Here is a 20,863-nt window from a genome sequence, read left to right as displayed (position 1 = left end):
GGAAGGGAGAGAAGGTAAAGAGAGCCCACCAGAACTGGTAATTCCAGTGATCAGGAGCAGGCATGGTCACAGGAGAGTGGGTCAGGGAGAGAAATATAAGTGTTTGTGCTTTATGTCCCTTTCTGACTCACCTTCTTACCTTGGTATGGCTAGGAGCCTGTCTACTGTGGCAATGGTCTGGTGATGCTGCTACTGAATGCCAGATCAAGCCACAATAAAGCCTTGCATATACACAGTTATTGTGGATGAGCAGGCTGACTTGGCATGCAGAACTTTTTATTATTTCTTTTTTTATTGATTTTACAAAAGAAAACCGAATCACATATACTGGCATGTATAACTGAGACCTGGGTGGGAGGAGGCTGACTTGACCTATTTCTCCCCATCCAGATACTGGGTGCAGCACCAGCCTAGACTTGAGGTGTATGTGGGGGTAAATATTGCTATAGTCCATCCGAATTAATTCTCAATCACCAGGAAATCTCTCCACTTGGGGGAAACCTAGAGGGCCTGTGTTTGTGGTTGGGCCATGAAGACAGGTTAGGGATGGTGATGGTCTACCACCTTGCTGCCTAGTAGCCTCCCTGGCCAAGGTGATCTCCAGTGTGTTGTTGGAGGATCCCAGGATTGTATTTTTGGGTGGCTTCAAGACTTGAGACCAGCTTGGGAGTTCATGGCTTCTATGACAACCATGGGACTTTCTCAACACATATGGTAGGGCATATTCTCAACTTGGTCTTTGTCCCAAGTGGGGAGAGGGGTGGTCAGCAAATAGGGGAGGGGGTGGATACCACCTGGCTGTCATGGGCTGACCACTTCTTAGTGAAGTTTGGACTTTCAATGGCAGACCTGCCCCACAGGGGTGGGTGACCAGTTAGACTAGTCTGCCCCCAGAGACAAATGGAATTCCTGAATGCTCTATTCCATGGATAGAGCCAGTGATCCTACTGAGGCTCTTGTCTTGCTGTGGAATGGCGAGATTAGAAGGCCTATTGACACAATTGTTCCTGGTGGTCCTCTCCAATTGGGAAGGATTCTTTTGGAAGGAGGTTGGGAAATCAAATAGGTAAAATGACACTATATATGAGATTAGTCTCTCATATTCTCATAATTTCTTTGTCAATCCCATAACAGCAAACAATAACAACAATTGTAATAGCAACCTGCTCTTCCTACTGTATCCTACTTTTGTCTCCAATCAAAACAGTATGTTGTTTGATTTGAAACAAACCTTTTGCACTCTCATAACTTGTTTCAAAAAGTTGGGAGCCATATGGTGGCTTCACTCTCTCCATTTATTTTAGCTCGCTCGTCATAACAAAGAGTTGCAGAACATGTTAAAGCCTGGAGGTCAAATTGATGGAGACGAAGCCTTGGAATTCTATGCTAAGCACACGGCCCAGATTGAGGTAAAGGCTATAGTAAAATTTCGTAAATCTTAGCTGTGACAGTCTAAGGAAAGGTAAAGCAATTCAGTGTGATTCTTCTTATGATCTTAGGTACTCTAGTAAAATAAGTATATTCTGACATATTGGTCATCTAGTTTTAAGATCATTCCCCACAAATCTTTAATAGGTGGGCACTCTTCCCAAATATGAAAATGACTTGCATTTTGCTGCCCACATATCCAACGCTTGCATATTCCTGATTTACAAATTATACTAAGTATTTATTTTAACAGTATTTTTCTGCATAAAGACACATAAATACTTTCTGGATCCTCAATGAATTCATGATTTCAGATTTCATCCAAGAGGAGGTAGCCCAGCATTTCCAGTTTATAAAGTTTATTATTTATTTTTATTTAAAATATTTCTATCCCGCCCTTCTGCCCTATAATAGGGCACCCAGGGCAGCTTACAATAAAATTGAACATGTACATAATAAAAACTGTACACAATAAAGTTCACAAAAACATTAAAATAAATTAAAATACATAAAATGCAATTAAAATACATAAAATACACACACACACATGGGAGTGGTACTGAAGGGATTGCAGAGATAAAAATTAACATAGAAGGCATAAAATCATGTCAGGCTCTACCTTCAGTCCCTCCCAAAGGCTCTCTGGAACAAGATGGTTTTCAGAAATCTCTGGAAAACCACCAGGGAGGGAGCAGAGCAGGCTTCTTGGGGTAGGGTATTCCAAAGCTTGGGGGCCATGGCTGAAAAAGCTCTCTCCCGTGTGCCTGTCAGTCTAACATTTTTCATTCCAGGCACGCAGAGGAAACTAGAGGCAGATGATCTTAAATCCCAGGCAGGTACATATGGGCATTAATGCCAGATTAGGTGATCATACTCTTGGAGTCTTATTTTCCTGCATTTCAAAAAGTAGCACCTTAAAAATGTTTTTTTTTTCCCTGGGTATAAACGCCAGGCTTTTGCATTACATTGTTTTGTAAGTAAAAACAATTGAAAGCATAATTTTGCAGGAATGTAGATGGAATAAAACATGAGAGCAATCTTACCGATAATAGAAATGAAATAATTGCACAGAAGGATATGAAATTAGCTTCTTTAAATTTTGACAGGATAGGCATTTTTTTAGTAAATTCTTAGGAACTACATGACCAACTGGTTTTTCATGGCTTGCGCCAAGTTCCTTTTTAATGTGGGGATTTGCATGATCTGAAAGTAGCACTTTGGCAGTGCTATGAGGCATCCTGAGACTCTGGATCACACATAGCTTCATTGCTGGCCCAAGCAAAGCTTCGCTCTGGGGTTTTCCATTCTAGGAAAAAATATTAAAATTACTATTTAGGGGAATAAATATGCTTAAAGTATGAGAGGATTTTCTTCCAACTACTTTCAATAATGAAATAATTATTTCAAAATTAGCAAAAAAGTAATTTTATATGGGAATGTCCTGTGCAAGTAATATAGTATGAATGAACTACATCAAAAATAATTTGTACCTGTGGAATATTTTAGTTAATACAGTGCTTCTAATATGTTCTAAACTAGCTTTCTTCTATCCTGTACTGAATTTTAATGATGAGTTTACATTCTTTCCTAAGTCAGAGATGTTTTAAATTTCAGTATGTGGTGAGCTTTATACAAGTAATTAGCCATGTGGCATTAGCTACACAGCTCACTGTAATTCTACTAGAGATGTACACACAAAATTTCATATTGTGATGTGTCCCCCAGTTAAGCAGAGGAAGTGCTATTTGGTTTAATTTGTTCCAGGTGAGTGAATAGTGGGGTCTGTCTCTAATATTTGCTTTATTTATAAATATACAAGAGCCTACATGTAGGCAAACAGGCCCTCGTATGAGATAATAGAGCTGTCCCCCTGTCCCCAGTGAAAGACCTTGTACCCTAAGGTATTGCAGCTTCAGCTAATTTATAGCTCAGTCTGTTCTTCTTTCTTTTTCCAAATTTGAAACACAAATTGGTTTTTTTCTGCTGCCTTTCTTCCCCATCTCTTGAGCTAGAAGATGTCATTATTCCAAATTCTGATGGGAGTATCATTCAAAAACACACACAGAGAGAATCCCTAGCGATCATGACACCAGCTCATAACTATTAACTCCCATTTGATGGAACCATCACGTTTGCATGCTAAATTGTTAACCACCAATCTGCCTAGCAAACAATAGTCAGAAATGTTGCTGAAAGAAAGGGAGACATAAAGCAAACGACGTTACACTAATGAAAATCACAACATATTTTTGTGAAGATATCAGCAGATCTATATAAGTAAAGTTTTGATAAATGAAGAGTGTGCATAGTGGGAAATTATACAGGTTCATTTTAAAAAGCAGTCCTGCAAAGTAACCCGTAAATTTTCTCTTGCATAGATCGTTAGATCTGATCGTACGATGGAGCAAATAGTTTTCCCTGTGCCCAGTATATGTGAGTTCCTCACCAAGGAGTCTAAACTAAGAGTTTACTATACTACCGAGAGGGATGAACAAGGCAGTAAAATAAATGACTTTTTCATGAGATCAGAAGACCTCTTCAGTGAAATGAACTGGCAAAAGAAATTAAGAGGTAAGCTAGCTTGCTGTAAAATGTGATCTTTCAAGACAGAAGTTCTTGATCTGAGAGACTGCAAAGTTCTCTGGATAAGAGAAATAATTTCAATCTCCAAGGAGTTTTATTTTTATGTAAAGCGTATAGCATCTCAGATTTCTGCTTTCACAATATCTTAAATATTTCTAGAAATACTTAGATTAAATATTAGTTGCGCATCTTGTATGTTTCCAGCATTACATTTCCAAATTACTGATTTGAAAAGAAATGTAGGAAAGCAGCCAGCAAATTATGCAGATGGATGTAATTGTAAAGGGAATCATCAGGCATTAGTCTAAAAGACAATTTGCCCCAGGATGCTTGTCAGATTTGTTAGCTAAGGACTAAACTAGATGTGATACAGAATATCTGTGTTCAGAATTACCTGTGGGGTTTTGTTTTGTTTAATTCAAGCAGCTGCAGTGGGATGCTACTTTGGGGAAATGGATGTAAACCTCCTAATCTACTAAACTACTATTAGTTCAGGGTGGGAGCTGGGAAGAAAATGCAGGTGCAGATGCTATATTGCTATTTTTCCCCTTACAAAGCTAATAGCAACTCCAGCTGTCCCACTGTGCTGCTCCTCTGATAAAACTAGCTTGAAATTGTGTGTGTGTGTGTGTGTGTGTGTGTGTGTGTGTTTTCACACTACAAAGACCAACATCAGTGACCATCACTGGAGAAAGGGAGAGAAATGCCCATATACCAGATTCAGGAAAAGAAAACCAAGGGCCTCCTAGAAAGCTATATTAAGACAAGTTGAAACAAAAACATAATAGAGATTGAAATATCATATGACAAGATGATAATAAATGTGAACTGTGGACTCAAAATATCTGAGCAGTTAGATATGCTAAATCATGTTTATTGAAACCATTGGATAGATGGTTCAAAGTAGTATGTTTTGCCACAGTGAATGCTTAGTACAGTGGCTAGATTCTTCAGGATAATCAATAATAATAATAAAATAAAATTTTATTTGTTAGTCGCCTATTTGTCCGACTTAACGGACACTCTAGGCGACTTACATAGAATAAAATATACAATATACAATCAAGCTGGGTATTTCTAACAATATATTTATTTCTTTTTCATGAATAAAATGAAAAATAATATTCTTGAGCAAACTTGTCTTCACAGGTAATCAGCTATTTTTATTTTAGTTCTTCCCTCATAGGAACATTATTTCTTACTTCTTAATACATTTAAACTGAAATGTTAAATGTTATGGACATCTATTGGCTAGTGTCTGTGTCACTGGTTACCAGCAAAAGACTCCTCCTGTCCTCTCCCCAAAACACATTTTTGTTTTAGACTAACAACGAGTTCTCCAAATTCTAATCTTGTAGAGGATTTGTCTAGCATTTTAAAATATAAGGAAAATTCTAATCCTAATAATATCCTATCAACATACCCTCTCTTCCATACCATACTCCTGCCATTTCATGGACATTTTCTTTCTTTGCCCCATTTGCCTAGTTATAGAACACACATATGTTGAAAGGGGGGGCAAGGATAGGAAGAGTATCACATACAGATACTTCTATATTCCTTACTGCCCCACGCACATGTATACTGCATAGCAATCCACTCCTCCATCGTATGAGCAGTTGATGATTGCAGTGCTAGCCGAGATTTGAGGTTGCACTTCCTGGGAGTTCTGTTTAGGTAATAGGTCTCTCAGGCATTCCTCCATTGAGCCTGGATGCAGCTTCAACTGAGAACCCTTCTCTAGCTACCAATCTGCCTTTGCTGAGGCCAACAGAGGGAAAAGATGAAGTACCCAGGGCTGGAGTTGGTGATCTGGTGCCTGGACGCAGTGGTGGGATGCATAAAGGAAAATAAGCTGAGCTTGAATCTTGGCAACACAAAGGCACTGTGGGAGAGTGATTCCTATGTCTGAGAAATTGGTCAATTGTCTGCTCTGAATGGGGTTGCACTCCACCTGAAGGAGCAGATATGCAGTCTGGAGGTTCTTCTGGATCCAGTATTGTCAGTGCAGGCCCATTAATCTCAGTGGCTGTTGTTGTTATATGCCTTCAAGACAATTTCGACTCATGGCAACCCTGTGAATCAACGACCTCCACTAGCATCTGTTATAAGCCACCCTATTCAGACCTTGTAAGGTCAGGTCTCTGGCTTCCTTTATGGAATCAAATCCATCTCTTGTTTGGCCTTCCTCTTTTTCTACTCCCTTCTGTTTTTCCCAGCGTTATTGTCTTTTCTATTAAATCATGTCTTCTCATGATGTGTCCAAAATATGATAACCTCAGTTTTATCATTTTATCATTTAGAAGTGCTTTTTATCAGCTGCCTTTGGTAAGACAACTACAACCATTCCTGGATGAAAACAGCTTGACCACAGTAGTTTAGGCACTGGTAACTTAAAAACTAGATTACTGCAATGTACTGTATCTGGAACTTGACCTGGAAACTGCAGTTAGGTCAGCATGCTGCACCCAGTTTCAACTGTTACTACTAGTATATTCACTAATAGGCAAAAAAAAACCTTGCAGTTTAAGAACGTGCCTATAGCCAACAGATATTTCTATCAAACTTTAAAAAGCAGGGGAATTGGGCAGCTATAGTGAATGCACCAGGGGATCAGGAGACCTGACTGCCTCTCTGATATATTGTACTGCCCTACAAATTTGTCGAAATGCAAAATGCCACCACTCAGCATATGCTCAGAGGCACATATTACCAAATTCTTCCAAGCTACGCAAGAAGTGGATTGGACTGTGAAAGACCAACCCAAATTGTGTTTGCATTTTGACAAATTTGTGAACAGTATCATTGTTTTTCAGCATTTCCCCCTTTTTATTCTACAGCAGGCACATGTAGTCTCCCACCCAAATTTAAACCAAAACTGTCCCTGGCCACATCCACACCAGACCTTTATTCCACTTTGGCTAATCAGGAGGCCACACCCACACCAGACCTTTATTCCACTTCAGATAGTCATGGCTTCCCCCAAAGAATCCTGGGAAGTGTAGTTAGCGAAGGGTGCTAAGAGTTGCTAGGAGATGCCCTTTTCCCCTCACAGAGCTTCAGTCAGAGTGGCTGACTGTTAACCCAGTCTGATCACTGGAGCTCTGTTAGGGGAATAGGAGTCTCCTCTCAGCACCCTTCACAAACTACACTTCCCAGAATTCTTTGGGGGAAGCCATGACTGTCTCAAGTGAAATAGAGGTCTGGTGTGGGTGTGGCCCCCTGATTAGCCAAACCAAGCAGCTGTAAGCCTGGCTTTCAGAACACTGGCAGTTAGTTCTTACTGAGCATGCCTGGGCTTATCATTGACTTCAATGCTAAATTTCTTAAAGCTAGGCATTTTTTAAACTTTTTAACTACAGAAGATAAAGGTCAGAGTATGGGGCAAGGTCAGTAATAGGATTATGTTCACAGTAATCTGTGAACATGACTGATTTTTAATTAATTTCAACAAATTATGAGAGCAGTGACAGAAACAGGCGTCTTGTTTTTCTCTCTCTCTTTTTACACTCTCGATTCTTTCTGACTGTGTTGTGTATCACCATTAAAATTTAGATGGTGTTAAGCAAGTGTTTATGAGTTCAGGACTATTAGTTTTGTAAGACTTTGTTTTGAAATGAGCTTATGGGAAACATCAGAATGGCATGGGGGTATAAATATCAATTTAACATTGCAGAATGCAAAAAATCCATGCTGGCTATAGTATACAGCCACTCCCCTTGTGGCTGTATAATAAAGTCCTTAACAGCTTGGGACCAGTTTACTTGTGAGACTGCTGTACTGCATATGTGCCCTCTCAAGCATTTCTCTCTGTGGAACAGGCACCGTTACAGGTGACACATAATACTTGTTCTGAACTTGCAAGAGTTCTGTCTTTTTCTGTGGCAGCACCTATGCTTTAGTACTCCCTGCCTGTTGACTTCAGGCAGGTGCCTTCACTATTTTCCTTTCAGTGTATGCTTAAGACTTTTCTGTTTAGGCAAGCCTTTCCATACACATAAACGTTGATCTGTTTTAATCTTTTTAGTTAGTAACTGTGTTACTTGTTTTAAATAAGTGTTTAATTACTTGTTTGTAACTGTGTTTAATTACTTGATAGTTTTAATGTTTTTTGTAAACTGCTTAGAGGTCTTTACATTCAAGTGGTATATAAGTTTTGTTAAATAAATAAAAGTAAGATGCAGCATTCAGGCACCCCTCAGTTGTGCCTGGAAAAAGTTTTAAGCTGAGAGCCCCATGCTCTGTAAATTACCATGTCATATGCATGAAACCAGATATCTTTTGTAAGTCACCTTTGGAAGGCATTGCCCAGAAAAGTGGAATGTTAGCACTTAGATTTAAAATATTTAGCACTTTGAGGTTTTAGCAGTGTTGACTGAAGTGAGATTCAGGTTTTAAAGGAAAGGGAAATACATCTGTGTCAGTGTCAGGGAAGCTTTTTGCATACTTTAGGCAAGAGGTTTGGCTAAATTATATATTTTATATTTGGGATTGACTGTCTAAGCTTGGGGCTGTGTTTAGGACAGATCTGGACAATCTGAAAGCCATCAAGGTAAATGCAACCCTATTTTGCAATATGTGCTTGTCAACCCTGCAGCCTTTTGCCAGCATCCTGGTACTGCGGAAAAGGAGGTTTGTTGAGGTCCTGGTGGGCCTCCATGAATAGCTGGTGTGCTGTGTTTGGCTTTATGGATCACAAATTGTGCAGGCCTGCATAAGGTACAAAGTTTGCATTCAGCACTACTTAAGTGGGATGTCTAAGAGCAGTATTCAACCAACTGCTTGTGCTAGTGCTAGAGTTAGCACTAGCGCAATGGGATTCCCCCCTCCCTCCTACATGCCCCACGCTACCCCCAAATCTGCTCTGGAAGGTTGGGGGAAAACCCAGAACAATTTAGGAAGTGCACCAGGGAAGGAGATGGGAGATTGTCCCATTGCACAAGGAGAAATCCTTGCACTGAAAGAATAATTGTCTTGGCGCTACACTGAATACAACCCAAACTCCCTGGTATAACCGTATCTTGGAAAACAATCATACTCGACTATGAGTGATTGCCAATGAATAAATGATCTTCTTGGCACAATGGTCTGCTTATAGCTTTGTTTTCTCAAGCTTCTCAGTTTGTGGGTTTGGTGTTTTCCAAAGCTCCTTCATTTATTCAGCTCCTTCATAGAGTTTGGTAATGTAATGATTGACAGCTGGTATAGCACAGTGGGAAGGAGAGCCTGGCTGGGAGTCCAGAGTCTGTGAGTTCAAATCCCCGCTCGTGTCTCCTGGGTGTCAAGGGCCAGCTAAAGATCACCCCCACAGGGAGTGGCTCGGGGTTACGTGCGCTGCCACCTGTGCAGCTGTGGGCAAGCTGCATAGCCCCAAGGAGCCCAGTTGCCCCCCAGCTGGCAGTTGTGGACAAGGAAGGGGCTCACTTGCACAGTTGTGGCAACCTGAGCAGGCCCTAGCCAGCTGGGGGGACTAGCCTCAGAGGGAGGCAGTGGTAACCCCCCTCTGAATACCGCTTACCATGAAAACCCTATTCATAAGGTCACCATAAGTCGGGATCGACTTGAAGGCAGCCCATTTCCATTTCAATGTAATGATTGAAGGCCAGACTTGATGTGATGTTAACCATATGACTGGCTCTTTTGTACTTGGTGATTGTTTACTACATAGCATTTGGGGGGGTCAGGGTGATCCAGATCAGGACCATAGCATGGAGGCGGGGGGGGGATTTATCCCTTTGCCTCTGCCCCAGTTCCAGTGGTTTGGATTGTGCTCCCCTCCTTAGAGTAGGTATTTGTCCGAGGAGAAAAACTGCCTTTTGTGTTAATGGCAGCTTTACTCCTAGGCCAAACAGCTCTTGTGGCAGGAGGTTCCACACCAGGAGTATAGCAGGGCTAAAAGCTCAAATCTTCTCTTTTCCTCCACCCTCAATGCTCTAGTCCCATTCTGATCAAGGACCCACAACACTCTTTATTAAACCAAAACCAATCACACAAGGGGCAATCCCACACTTAATGCAATATCTAGTTTAGCTCTGAAGCAACATCTTCCGCTTGAGAGAGTGGAGGCTGGAAATCAAAATGTGTTTGTGTCAGTCACAGAAGGCAACACAGTACAAAGTGTCGTGGGATACAGCAGGAACATTCTGACCTTTTTGTGTTTTTTAATGCACAATCAGCTTTTGCTGTCATTGTGCTTGTGAACTAAGTGGTATGTGAAAAGCTTGTTTCTGTTAAGTATGGCCTTTGATCTGAAAAGTGTTCTCTAGGAATCAAATGCCTTGAACTTATGGACTCTGCAAACAATTAAAAAACAACTTTAAATAAGGTAATAAAGATTACTTCACACACTATTGTGTGTGATTCTAGGAAACGTTGGCAATACGTTGGTCTCTGTGGATTTATTTGTTCTTAAAGGTAATTCATATCTTGAATCTCTTGCAAACAATTTTATTTTTTTATTTTTTGCAGCTCAGCATATATTGTACTGGTGCTCACGCAACATGTCCTTCTGGAGCAGTATTTCATTTAACCTTGCAGTCCTTATGAATCTTCTGGTAGCATTTTTCTATCCATTTAAAGGAATCAAAGGAGGTACTAGCATTTCAAAGTTATGAAATGTAGTTTTTAAAAATTAAAGCACAATGGGGAGCTTCACTTAAGCATCTTAAACTTGGTAAATGTGTGGTCGTTGTATTATTGAGCACTCTCTACTTCTCAAGGAGTGAGAAGCCTATGGGCAATGCTAGTGGTTTCATTCCCTTGAGTTGGGCCAGCACTGGAGACTTACGGTGTCTTTGTAATATCTGCTTTGTTTACAAATGTTCAAGCAGAGAATAATGAATGCAAATATCATTCAGAAGGCAGCATGACTGTTGAACATCCCTCAGATTGTAAAGCAAATTAATCTCAGAGCCTGTGAGACTGAATCCAATCTATCTAAAATTAAAGCTTTCTACTTTTGCTGAAGTCCAAATTCAAACAGCTTCTAGCTTTTTTCTCTGTCCTACCCCCAAACTCTGTTGGATGTCATAATCCCCAGAAAGGAGAGATTTTCAGCCACCAAGAAACATGAATGCTCAAATCACTGTGTACCCATCAATTTATCATACTAAATGATCACACAAGAAACAATAATTTATAGTTGGTGGTGGTGTTACTATTATTGTTATTATTATTATTATTACTATTACTATTTTTATTATTATACCATTTCTTACCTGCCCTTCACCATAAGGTCCAGGGCAGGTTACAATTAAAAAATACAATATTAGCGATAATGGGGGAAACGGTAAGGATTAGGATCCAGAAGTTTAAAAGGAAAGAAAGAAATCAGATTCATCACTGTTGGACTTATGGGCTATTGACAAATGAGGTAGTCCAACTCTTCACATAGAGAAGTAGGACTTTATCATTTTTGCACATGGAAGGAGAAATAGTGTTGTGTGCTCACAAAGCTGCCTTTCCCATAACAGCTAGTAAGAGACCCTTGCATAGGGAGAACTTTGGTTTAATAGTTATTACTTATATTTTTTAATTGTTTCCCCCTTCAGATACAACTTTTTTAAAAACAATACAAAAACCTGTTTATAAGAGGGGAGAAGTGGGATGAGGATGTGACCCACTTTCAAAACAACTCCAACTCCCTTAAAAAAAACAAACCAATTGTACATCTTTAATCGGGTGATTTGAACTGAACTTCAACAAGGGCACATTCCTAGCTAGGATTACACGATTTTAAAAAAATGAAAATAGTATTTTGACCAATGTTGGCAAAAGCGTTGGGGTCCTTGTGTGATGCTGTCTAAAATAGAAGGAGGAATGGGAGTTATAAAAGTGTGCTGTTTGTGCCAGTACCATTTATATTAATTAAAGTGTACTTAAGGGTCTGTAGTACTCAGCCATTTATTTGTCTAAAATTAGTAAGGCCAGATAGTCAGGTTAGTAAGCAATTCTAAGTGTTGATATCAGAAAATGGTACTTGCATGGGTAATTTCAAAAGTCTTGCATCATGTAGATAGAGATGCTACCAAGGCAGCCCATCTCAGAAGTTTTCTTCCCCCTCCCCCTGAAGGTTTGTCTGGGTCTCACAGAGAAGATTGAAATTTGTTTACCAGAATCCGCTGGTCAGGTTTTTTTATACCTTCCTCTGTTGCTGCTACCAGTCTGTTGCTTATACATGTTGTTTGTTGATCCATTTTGATTTGATATTGTTCTTAGCAGATCTTTGTCCAGCAGCATAAATTTAAAAACAACAATGAACTGTTTCTGGGTCTTTTCCTCCTCTTAGGTACACTGGAGCCCCACTTGTCAGGCTTACTGTGGACAGCAATGTTGATATCATTTGCCATAGTTATTGCCTTACCTAAACCGCACGGCATTAGAGCTTTAATAGCTTCCACAATATTGCGGCTAATATTTTCAGTTGGTTTACAGCCAACGTTATTTCTTCTGGGGGCTTTCAATGTAAGTATCAAATAGGATTCTCTGAAATGTTATCACTGTGTACCATAAAATATTCTGCACATGCTTATGTGTTACAAATTTAGTGCTATGAAACAACGTATTAACTATGAATTTAAAGTAAAGTGTTTAAACCAGGTGTGGCTATCCTCCGGATGTTACTGAATTGCAACTGCCATCATACCTAATCATACTGTGCTGGCTGGGGATGATGGGAATTGTAGTACAGCAACATTTGGAGAGCCACAGGCTAGCCACGCCTGGTTTAAAAGAAGGATGCTGATACTGGTGCATTGTGTTAATACGTTTTCTGAAATACCTTTGAGAACAACTATTCATAAGGCATTAATATTTTTATTTATTTATTAAATAAATCTGTCAATCTGTAAGCACCTTGAAAACAATGCAGTGATTACTAGGAGCATTTATGAAGAACAAACCCTGCCAAACTAATCTTACCTCATTTTTTGTTTGGGTAACCTCCCTTGTAGACTGTGGGAATGCTGTGGACATAATATATCTCGACTTCAGCAAAGCTTTTGACAAAGTGCCCCATGATATTCTGATTAACAAGCTAGCTAAATGTGGGCTGGATGGAACAACTATTAGGTGGATCCACAGTTGGCTCCAGAATCATACTCAAAGAGTGCTTATCAATGGTTCCTTCTCAAACTGGGCAGAAGTAATGAGTAGGGTACCACAGGGCTCGGTCCTGGGCCCAGTGCTCTTCAACATATTTATTAATGACTTGGATGAGGAGGTACAGAGCATGCTTATCAAATTTGCAGGTGATACAAAATTGAGGGGCACAGCTAATACCATGGAAGACAGAAACAATTCAAAGGGATCTTGATAAGCTGGAGCATTGGGCTGAAAACAACAGAATGAAATTCAACAGGGATAAATGCAAAGTTCTGTACTTAGGAAAAAGAAAGCAAATGCACAGTTATAAGATGCGGGATACTTGGCTCAGCAATACGACATGTGAGAAGGATCTTGGAATTGTCATTGATCACAAGCTGAATATGAGCCAACAGTGTGATGTGGCTGCAAAAAAGGCAAATGCTATATCAGGCTGCATTAACAGAAGCATAGTTTCCAAATTGCGTGAAGTATTAGTTCCCCTCTATTCAGCACTGGTTAGGCCTCATCTTGAGTACTGCGTCCAGTTCTGGTTTCCGCAATTCAAGAAGGATGCAGACAAACTGGAACAGGTTCAGAGGAAGGCAACAAGGATCAGGGGACTGGAAACAAAGCCCTATGAGGAGAGACTGAAAGAACTGGGCGTGTTTAGCCTGGAGAAGAGACTGAGGGGAGATATGATAGCACTCTTCAAGTACATGAAAGGTTGTCACATAGAGGAGGGCCGGGATCTCTTCTCAATGGTCCCAGAGTGCAGGACACAGAATAATGGGCTCAAGTTGCAGGAAGCCAGATTTCAAATGAACATCAGGAAAAATGTCCAAACTGTTAGAGCCATATGACAATGGAACCAATTACCTAGAGAGGGAGTGGGCTCTCCGACACTGGAGGCATTCAAGAGGCAGCTGGACAGCCATCTGTCGGGAATGCTTTGATTTGGATTCCTGCATTGAGTAGGGGGTTGGACTTGATGACATTATAGGCCCTTTCCAACTTTACTTTTCTATGATTCTATGAAATTTATATCCCACCCTTCTTCCTAGCAGGAGCCCAGGGCAGCAAACAAAAACACTAAAAACATTCTAAAATGTCTTAAGAGTAGACTTTATAAAACATATTAAAACAAAACATATTTAAAAACATATTAAAACATCTTTAAAAACATTTTTAAAAACCTTTAAAAAACACTTTAAAAACACCTTAATCCTTTCTGACCCGTTCTCTACAGGTTTGTAACAAAATTATATTTCTGATGAGTTTTGTTGGTAACTGTGGAACATTCACTAGAGGATACAAAGCCATGATCATGGATGTGGAGTTCCTTTATCATCTACTGTACCTTCTTATTTGTGCAATGGGACTTTTCGTTCATGAATTTTTTTACAGCTTGCTGGTAAGTGTTTAATCTCAACACATTATAATTTCTACTCTGATTGATGGTTGTGGATATTGGTAACCTTGTATGATACTAAATGAATTTAAGCTGAATTGCAGATGATTCTGTGGCAGAAAGCAGCTTGCAAATTCAACTGTCCTTCCACCTTCCAAACACACACATGAAGGAACAAGAGAGGAATTTAGGTTAGATCTAGACAGGACACAGTAATTTACAGGAAATCCATTGAGATAATTACCAAAACAGCAAAGATATTCAGCAAACAAAAAGCTGCTTGGTCATGCGTAGGGATAGGGGAGAATATTTGCTAAATCCATTTTTTTACCAGATTGTGAAATAATCTGACAAACTGCATTGATTTCTTGCCACGGGTCACAGCTGTCATCGGCCCATTTAAAAAAGGCTGCAAATTTTACATGATTGTCTTCATAATCAGCTTTCCTCTAAGCTGATGCATTCTTAACTTCAGTCTAGGTCATAACAATTGCCATTAACAATCAAAAGTACTGCTAAACAACAAGAATAGCAAAGTGGGGGTGGGGGGACAGTCCTAGCAGCCAAGCAGTTAGTCTGAGACAAGAGTCAGAATTAATGGGCGATTAGCTGCCTAATTGATATTTAAATAGAAAAGAATTGGTGGAATAAGTGCCTACAGCATAAACATTTTCATTACTATTTCCATGAGCAATTACATTATTTTTCCATTGAAACAAACCCCGCAAATCGGCAATTGTGAAAAAAATCAGAAACAAAACAAAATGGCAGATTGGTACTAAAAGCAAGACTGTCAGAATTCAAATGGATAGGAACCAGCTACCGAGGCCCATTCCTAGTCATGTGATATAGTCATGTACTTCTCAGTAGTCAACAAGAGTTTTAGTAAGCAAAGTCAGTTTAATGGGAAAGAACTCTTGTACAAGTGACTACAAAGCACTTTTGGGTCTTTGATAGGGTTGCCAGGTCCATGGCCTGAGACTGATCCTGTATCTTTAGGAGAAGAGAAAGTCAGCCAAGTGCAGGTGTTCTTGCAACACTGTAATGGGAAAAACCACAAGGTAGAATTCTCCCTCCTCCTTCCACAACTTTTAAAGATACAGAAGATCTCTTGGAGGCCGGGCCTAGCAACCAAAAGGTCTTCTGTATCTTTACAAGTTGTGGAGGGGGGAGGGAGAATTCCACCTTGTGGTTTTTCCCATTATAGACTTGCAAGAACACCTGCACTTCGCTGACCTCTTCTCCTAAAGATGCAGGATCAGTCTCAGGCCAAGAACCTGGCAACCCTAGTGATCTGCATGCACAGTATGTCATTTTTATTTTGAGCGAGTTGAACTTATATGAGAAATACTGCTCACTTCATAATGCAGCCTAACATTATGAGTTGGCCAATTTTTCTTGTGAACTTCAGTGACTTCACTACAGAACACCTAGTCACCCTTAAACATTTCCTAAGGGCCTCCTGAAATACCCCCCACCCATTTCTGCCACCCCATTTGTGGGATGCAAATATGCAGAGCTTGGAAAAGTTACTTTTTTGAACTAAAACTCCCATCAGCCCAGTCCAGTGGCCATGCTGGCTGGGGCTGATGGGAGTTGTAGTTCAAAAAAGTAACTTTTCCAAGCTCTGCAAATATGGTAGATGTTGTCGGCATTTTGGGGGGGGTACAAAGGGATCAAATAGAAAGCTTACTGTGTCAGTGGCTCTCCTGGTGGCCAGCAGCCATCATTTTAGCACCAGCACCACCAGTTCATAACATAGTGTCATTTCAACTGTATTGTGGGTTACAAAGGAAAGGGGGAAAGCAGACACTGTTCTTTTTAAAACCCTAATTCCCTTTTGAATGATGCTACGTGATAACATACTATCATTCACAGGGCCCAGGGGAGGGGAGGGGAGGGGGATTTGGCAGCTACTTGTAAGGAAGGCTATTGGCACCAGAAAAGGAAAAGTGAGAGACACTGGGCGTGACTGAAAAGGGAAGGCCTCTTTCACCCCAAATCCCTCCTATCCCCCTTACAAGTGGAAAGGATTTTTTTTGTTTTTTTGTTTAGAACTTGTGAAGCAACCCTGATTATGTTCCCTCCACGTCTGGATTATGTTACTTCAGCAAACTGAGATTTGGGGATATGCTCTACCCGCGGAAATGTGTAGTTTCACAAAAAGACCAATCCATTTCAATGGATTTAAGAGTTGACTGACTTTCTTTGATTCACAGCCCTGTCTCCTCTTGCTAGTGCAATCACAGATACTGCAAATGTTCCATTAAGCTTCACTGTGGCTTTCACTGATGCACCATTTATTCATTTGGGGATTTCCAGATCCAGTCTATAATTATATTACAGTCTAGCTGTATGAGTGTGGAGCAAACAGGGAGTGAGGAGAAACCCAAAGAAGAATGCTTGCTATACAACTAGATGATCGCTATACTGTTATTTTTTACTCTCCATTTTGTGGCAATATTACTGTGTAATTTCTGAACTAGAAATAAAACAAGCGCTGTTAGGCCCTGAAACAAGGAAACAAACTATGTTTATTACTTTTAAGTAGATTTTGAAAAACTCTGGCCCCCAATTAGGGATGGGGGAGAAATTCAATTCAGTTCATATTTAAACACAAATTTATCAAATTCGTATTTTCCAAAACAACATGAGAACCGAAACGTAGCCATCCTTTGAAATTCACACTAATCTGAATTTTGCAGTGAGGTTCTTCAACCACTGTTTACAAAAATGCATGTATTAAAGGGAAATGTGTTTAAAAAGGAATATATTAGTGAAAATAACATACATTATAGTAGAAGTTGCTTGCAAAAATGTGTTTGCAGTTGATGGGTGAAATAAAACGCAGACACATCAGCTTGGGTTGAACAAGGGCCACTTTATTTAAATTACAGTAAAGAAAGAACCCCAATTTAAAGTGACCTGCAGAGGGAAACCTAGGTGCGGGAACTGTCTATAAGCAAGTAGATTAGCACACAGCTCTCAGGCAACCAGCCCCTGGTGGGACAAGGGCAAGCCCATCTGCTTACCCTTTACCCTAGCCACACCTTGCAGGTGAGTAGGGGGGGCTTCCCACGTCATCCCCACCCGGGACCGTATAGCCCCTGGGTAGATGAGGATAAGTTGGCCCCAGAAGCAGCCCATATCCCGCTCTAGAGCCGTAAAGCCCTGAGAGACAGGCCCTCCGGAACCGCCAATCACCTCCAAAGGTGCCACCTAGCGGTCCTTACCGATTTCCCTTCCCGCACCTTCCCGCTTTGGTTTTAAATACATTGCCCTTTGGGCATGACCTGTTGTATAAGTCAATTAGCCAAATAAGCCAAATCTGCCTATTAAACACAACACTCCCTAACCCGATTCCCTCCCAGTCCCATAGTGTGGAGTAGGCAAAAAACTTGCCCGCCAACACGGGTGGGCAGGATAAAAATTCCTACTCAGCCCCGAAGCGACCCCATGGGCACACCATGAAAGAGGGAGGGCGGGGTGGGCGTCGCGCAGCAAAGAGAGGAAGGTATGAGGGGCGGTGGGACTTAAATAGTCCTGCCAGCCCCGCCCCTCACGTTACGCGTCGCGCTTTCGTCATCGGCGCGATGCGCGACGCTGCCTTCATTAAAGATGGAGGCAGCGTCTTCACCCCCACCTGCAACCTTGCCCCGCTCGTCAGCTGCGCGGCGAGCGGGGCGCCCTTTATTAGGAGAAATGCACAAAAATGCTGAAAATTCTAATGAGGATTAAAAAAAATTTTTCCCTCCCAATTTCTACAGAAACGTGGAGAACCAAATTTAAGACTGGAAAAATGAGAAACTGAGAGAACCTAATTTGATGGGTCCTTCTATCTCTACCCCCAATACACATCCTCCACTTTGTGGCTTTGCATTCACTTGTTTTAATAATGTTGCTGGTTTTGTTATAGTTTTCTTTTAAAAAGTTTGTGATAATCATTTCAGAAAGTGATTCTAAACTCTGATCCCAAAACTTAATTACCAGGGGTTATATTCAGCTAATATTTGTTCAGAGTAGAGCGATTGAAATTAGTTACTATGGCTAGCTTAGGTCCATTAGTTTCAGTGGGTCTACTTTGAGTAAATGTTAGTTAAATACAACCTCAGGATTTCTAAAAGCATATATGTGAACACATTGCACTGTTCATGCAGGTGGCACTATCTGTTATAATTAGTAGAAAACTTATGAAACATTTTGAACTGCCCTTTTCCAGCTTTTTGACTTGGTGTACAGAGAGGAGACCTTGCTGAATGTCATTAAAAGTGTCACTCGCAATGGACGCTCCATCATCCTGACTGCTGTTCTTGCTCTTATCCTGGTTTACCTGTTCTCGATAGTAGGCTACCTGTTCTTCAAGGATGACTTTATCTTGGAAGTAGATAAGCTACCTAATGAGACACTATTGCCAGGTATGTACTAGACTCTTCTTACCCACCCATTCTCCCCCAGACAGGTTTTCTGTCAATGTAAATGCATCAAACTCCCTCCACAGGTATTGCCTGCTAAGGTCAGATTTCCTTTGAAAACATTCTTCCAAAAAAATAGGTGTTGAAGTTTTGAAAGCATATATAATTAGGATGCAAAGCAAATCTCTGCTTGGAGATCCTTGTTGATGTTCGTTTGCTCTGTGATACACATTATAGGGATTGTCTAGTAAACCAGAATCAAAACTATATTTGTGTACACTGAAATAGCCCATAGTGATCCAGTTCTGCATCAAATATATTCAAATTATGTGTTCTAGACAATCCTATAAAAAATTCTAAAATCATATTTATTTTGCTTCCAAGATGAACATTTTTTACAAAAAAAATATTTTGGGGGAATGTCTAGGGCAGCCTTCCAATATAGCATTCTCCAGATGTTGCTGGGCTATAGCTCATGGAGCATTCTGGCTGGAGCTGATGGGAATCAGAGTCCAGCAACATTTGGAGGGCACCAGACTGAGGAACTCTCGTCTAGGGAAATGTTAATGAAAAGAGTGTGGAGATGCAAATTGATGAAAATGGCAGGGAATTGCTATAGTTGCAGTGAAACCCTATTTCTGATCAATGGTAATTCAGATTAACCGTATTTAGGCATCTCATATGCCTCTAGAAACTCCCCACATACGTGGGCATCTGTAGGAACTTTTCCAGAGTGGGGTGAGCAGAGAAGCAAAGTAGCTACATACAATTCAACCTATTGCTATCTTCCTGCAGCAGGAATAAACCATATTATCATCATAGAGACTCAAGTATCACAAAGCCATGCCTGTTTAGGTAATGCAACATATATGAGGAATGACAGCTATTCACATACTTTAAGCAACAATATGAAATAATCACATCATTTTGAATCAAGTAAACAGGAACAATTTAGGATTTTTTGCATTTAATATGACATAAAGTAACAATGGTTTTGAAAGTTAAACCATGCCAAACTTACAGAGAATATTGACAAAACTTGTCTACATTTTCCATCGCATGGGATAATTTCTATACATTTTTATTTGATGCAAGTCATCTTGATAGTCTCTTTGGCTGAACAAGAAAACATACATTTTAAAACATAAAACTGTTATAATACAGTCATTGGTAAAGTGCATGCTAGTGGGTGTACTGGTTGTGTAAGGACTAGCATCTTAGGTATGTTCTTGGCGTATTTAATTTACACACGTACAGATCAGCATACTGAAGCTGGTGAGACAATGACCACAGAATTCCTGTATTCTAACGTGTGCAGAATAGGGAGTGGGGAAAACTGTTCTTCTGTTGTTCCTTCAGCAGGTAAGTGTCATGTACCAGTTTTAAATTGCATCTCTCATCTCATGATATCTATATGCCGTTGACATTATTCACCCTAATGTCCTTTACATATCAGTCCTACCAGATGCTATAATGGCACTGTACTTTTGGGATGGAGCTCAGTGACTGCTGTGACAGTGCAACATGACACCTTGTGATACTGTGCTAGAATCCCAAGCTAACACAGAACATTGGACCCACATAACAATGTTAGTTGTTGCTGGTGCTCTGATAATCATTGCCATTGTTATAGGCAGCAAATCAGCATCATGTAAAACTTACGCTACCTGGTGAAATCTTAGAGGTTTGAGTAAACTGGTGTGACGAGAAACAATAGCCATGAAAGTCAGCAGGAGTGTGAACCTTCACATGCCAATTGTACACAGAGAAAAATGTGGATCTGAATTGACCCATTTGTAAAATATCTCACCCCATCTGGAAGCACCCCAAGTGTGGCTGATTGTTCAGTCGCTTTTACTACGGCACTACTTCTGAGTAGTGCCTTTTTCAACTTCATTTTCTGCAAACTTACTTTGTTGCTGAAATGAGTAATATTTGGTATCAGGCC

At 40.3% G+C, this 20,863-nt stretch overlaps 1 protein-coding gene across 5 annotated transcripts in view; it reads left to right on the top strand.

Moving 5' to 3' along the window:
* ITPR1 (inositol 1,4,5-trisphosphate receptor type 1) overlaps nt 1-20,863 on the top strand; it is a 347,896-nt gene that overhangs the window by 284,972 nt on the left and 42,061 nt on the right. For 4 of the 5 annotated variants that reach the window (XM_061618549.1, XM_061618550.1, XM_061618553.1 and 1 more), the window contains 7 exons: nt 1,305-1,409; nt 3,807-3,999; nt 10,480-10,602; nt 12,299-12,474; nt 14,342-14,506; nt 18,723-18,918; nt 20,173-20,277. In XM_061618549.1, the coding sequence (XP_061474533.1) occupies nt 1,305-1,409; nt 3,807-3,999; nt 10,480-10,602; nt 12,299-12,474; nt 14,342-14,506; nt 18,723-18,918; nt 20,173-20,277 (1,063 nt within the window). The remainder of the gene's footprint in view (nt 1-1,304; nt 1,410-3,806; nt 4,000-10,479; nt 10,603-12,298; nt 12,475-14,341; nt 14,507-18,722; nt 18,919-20,172; nt 20,278-20,863) is intronic. The other variant, XM_061618551.1, reaches the window with a different exon arrangement.

This window comes from Rhineura floridana, chromosome 3 (assembly GCF_030035675.1).
Source record: "Rhineura floridana isolate rRhiFlo1 chromosome 3, rRhiFlo1.hap2, whole genome shotgun sequence".
In the NCBI taxonomy this organism is placed as follows: Eukaryota; Metazoa; Chordata; class Lepidosauria; order Squamata; family Rhineuridae; genus Rhineura; species Rhineura floridana.
Note: the sequence above shows the minus strand (reverse complement) of the source record. Positions and strands in the feature narration are given on the sequence as shown.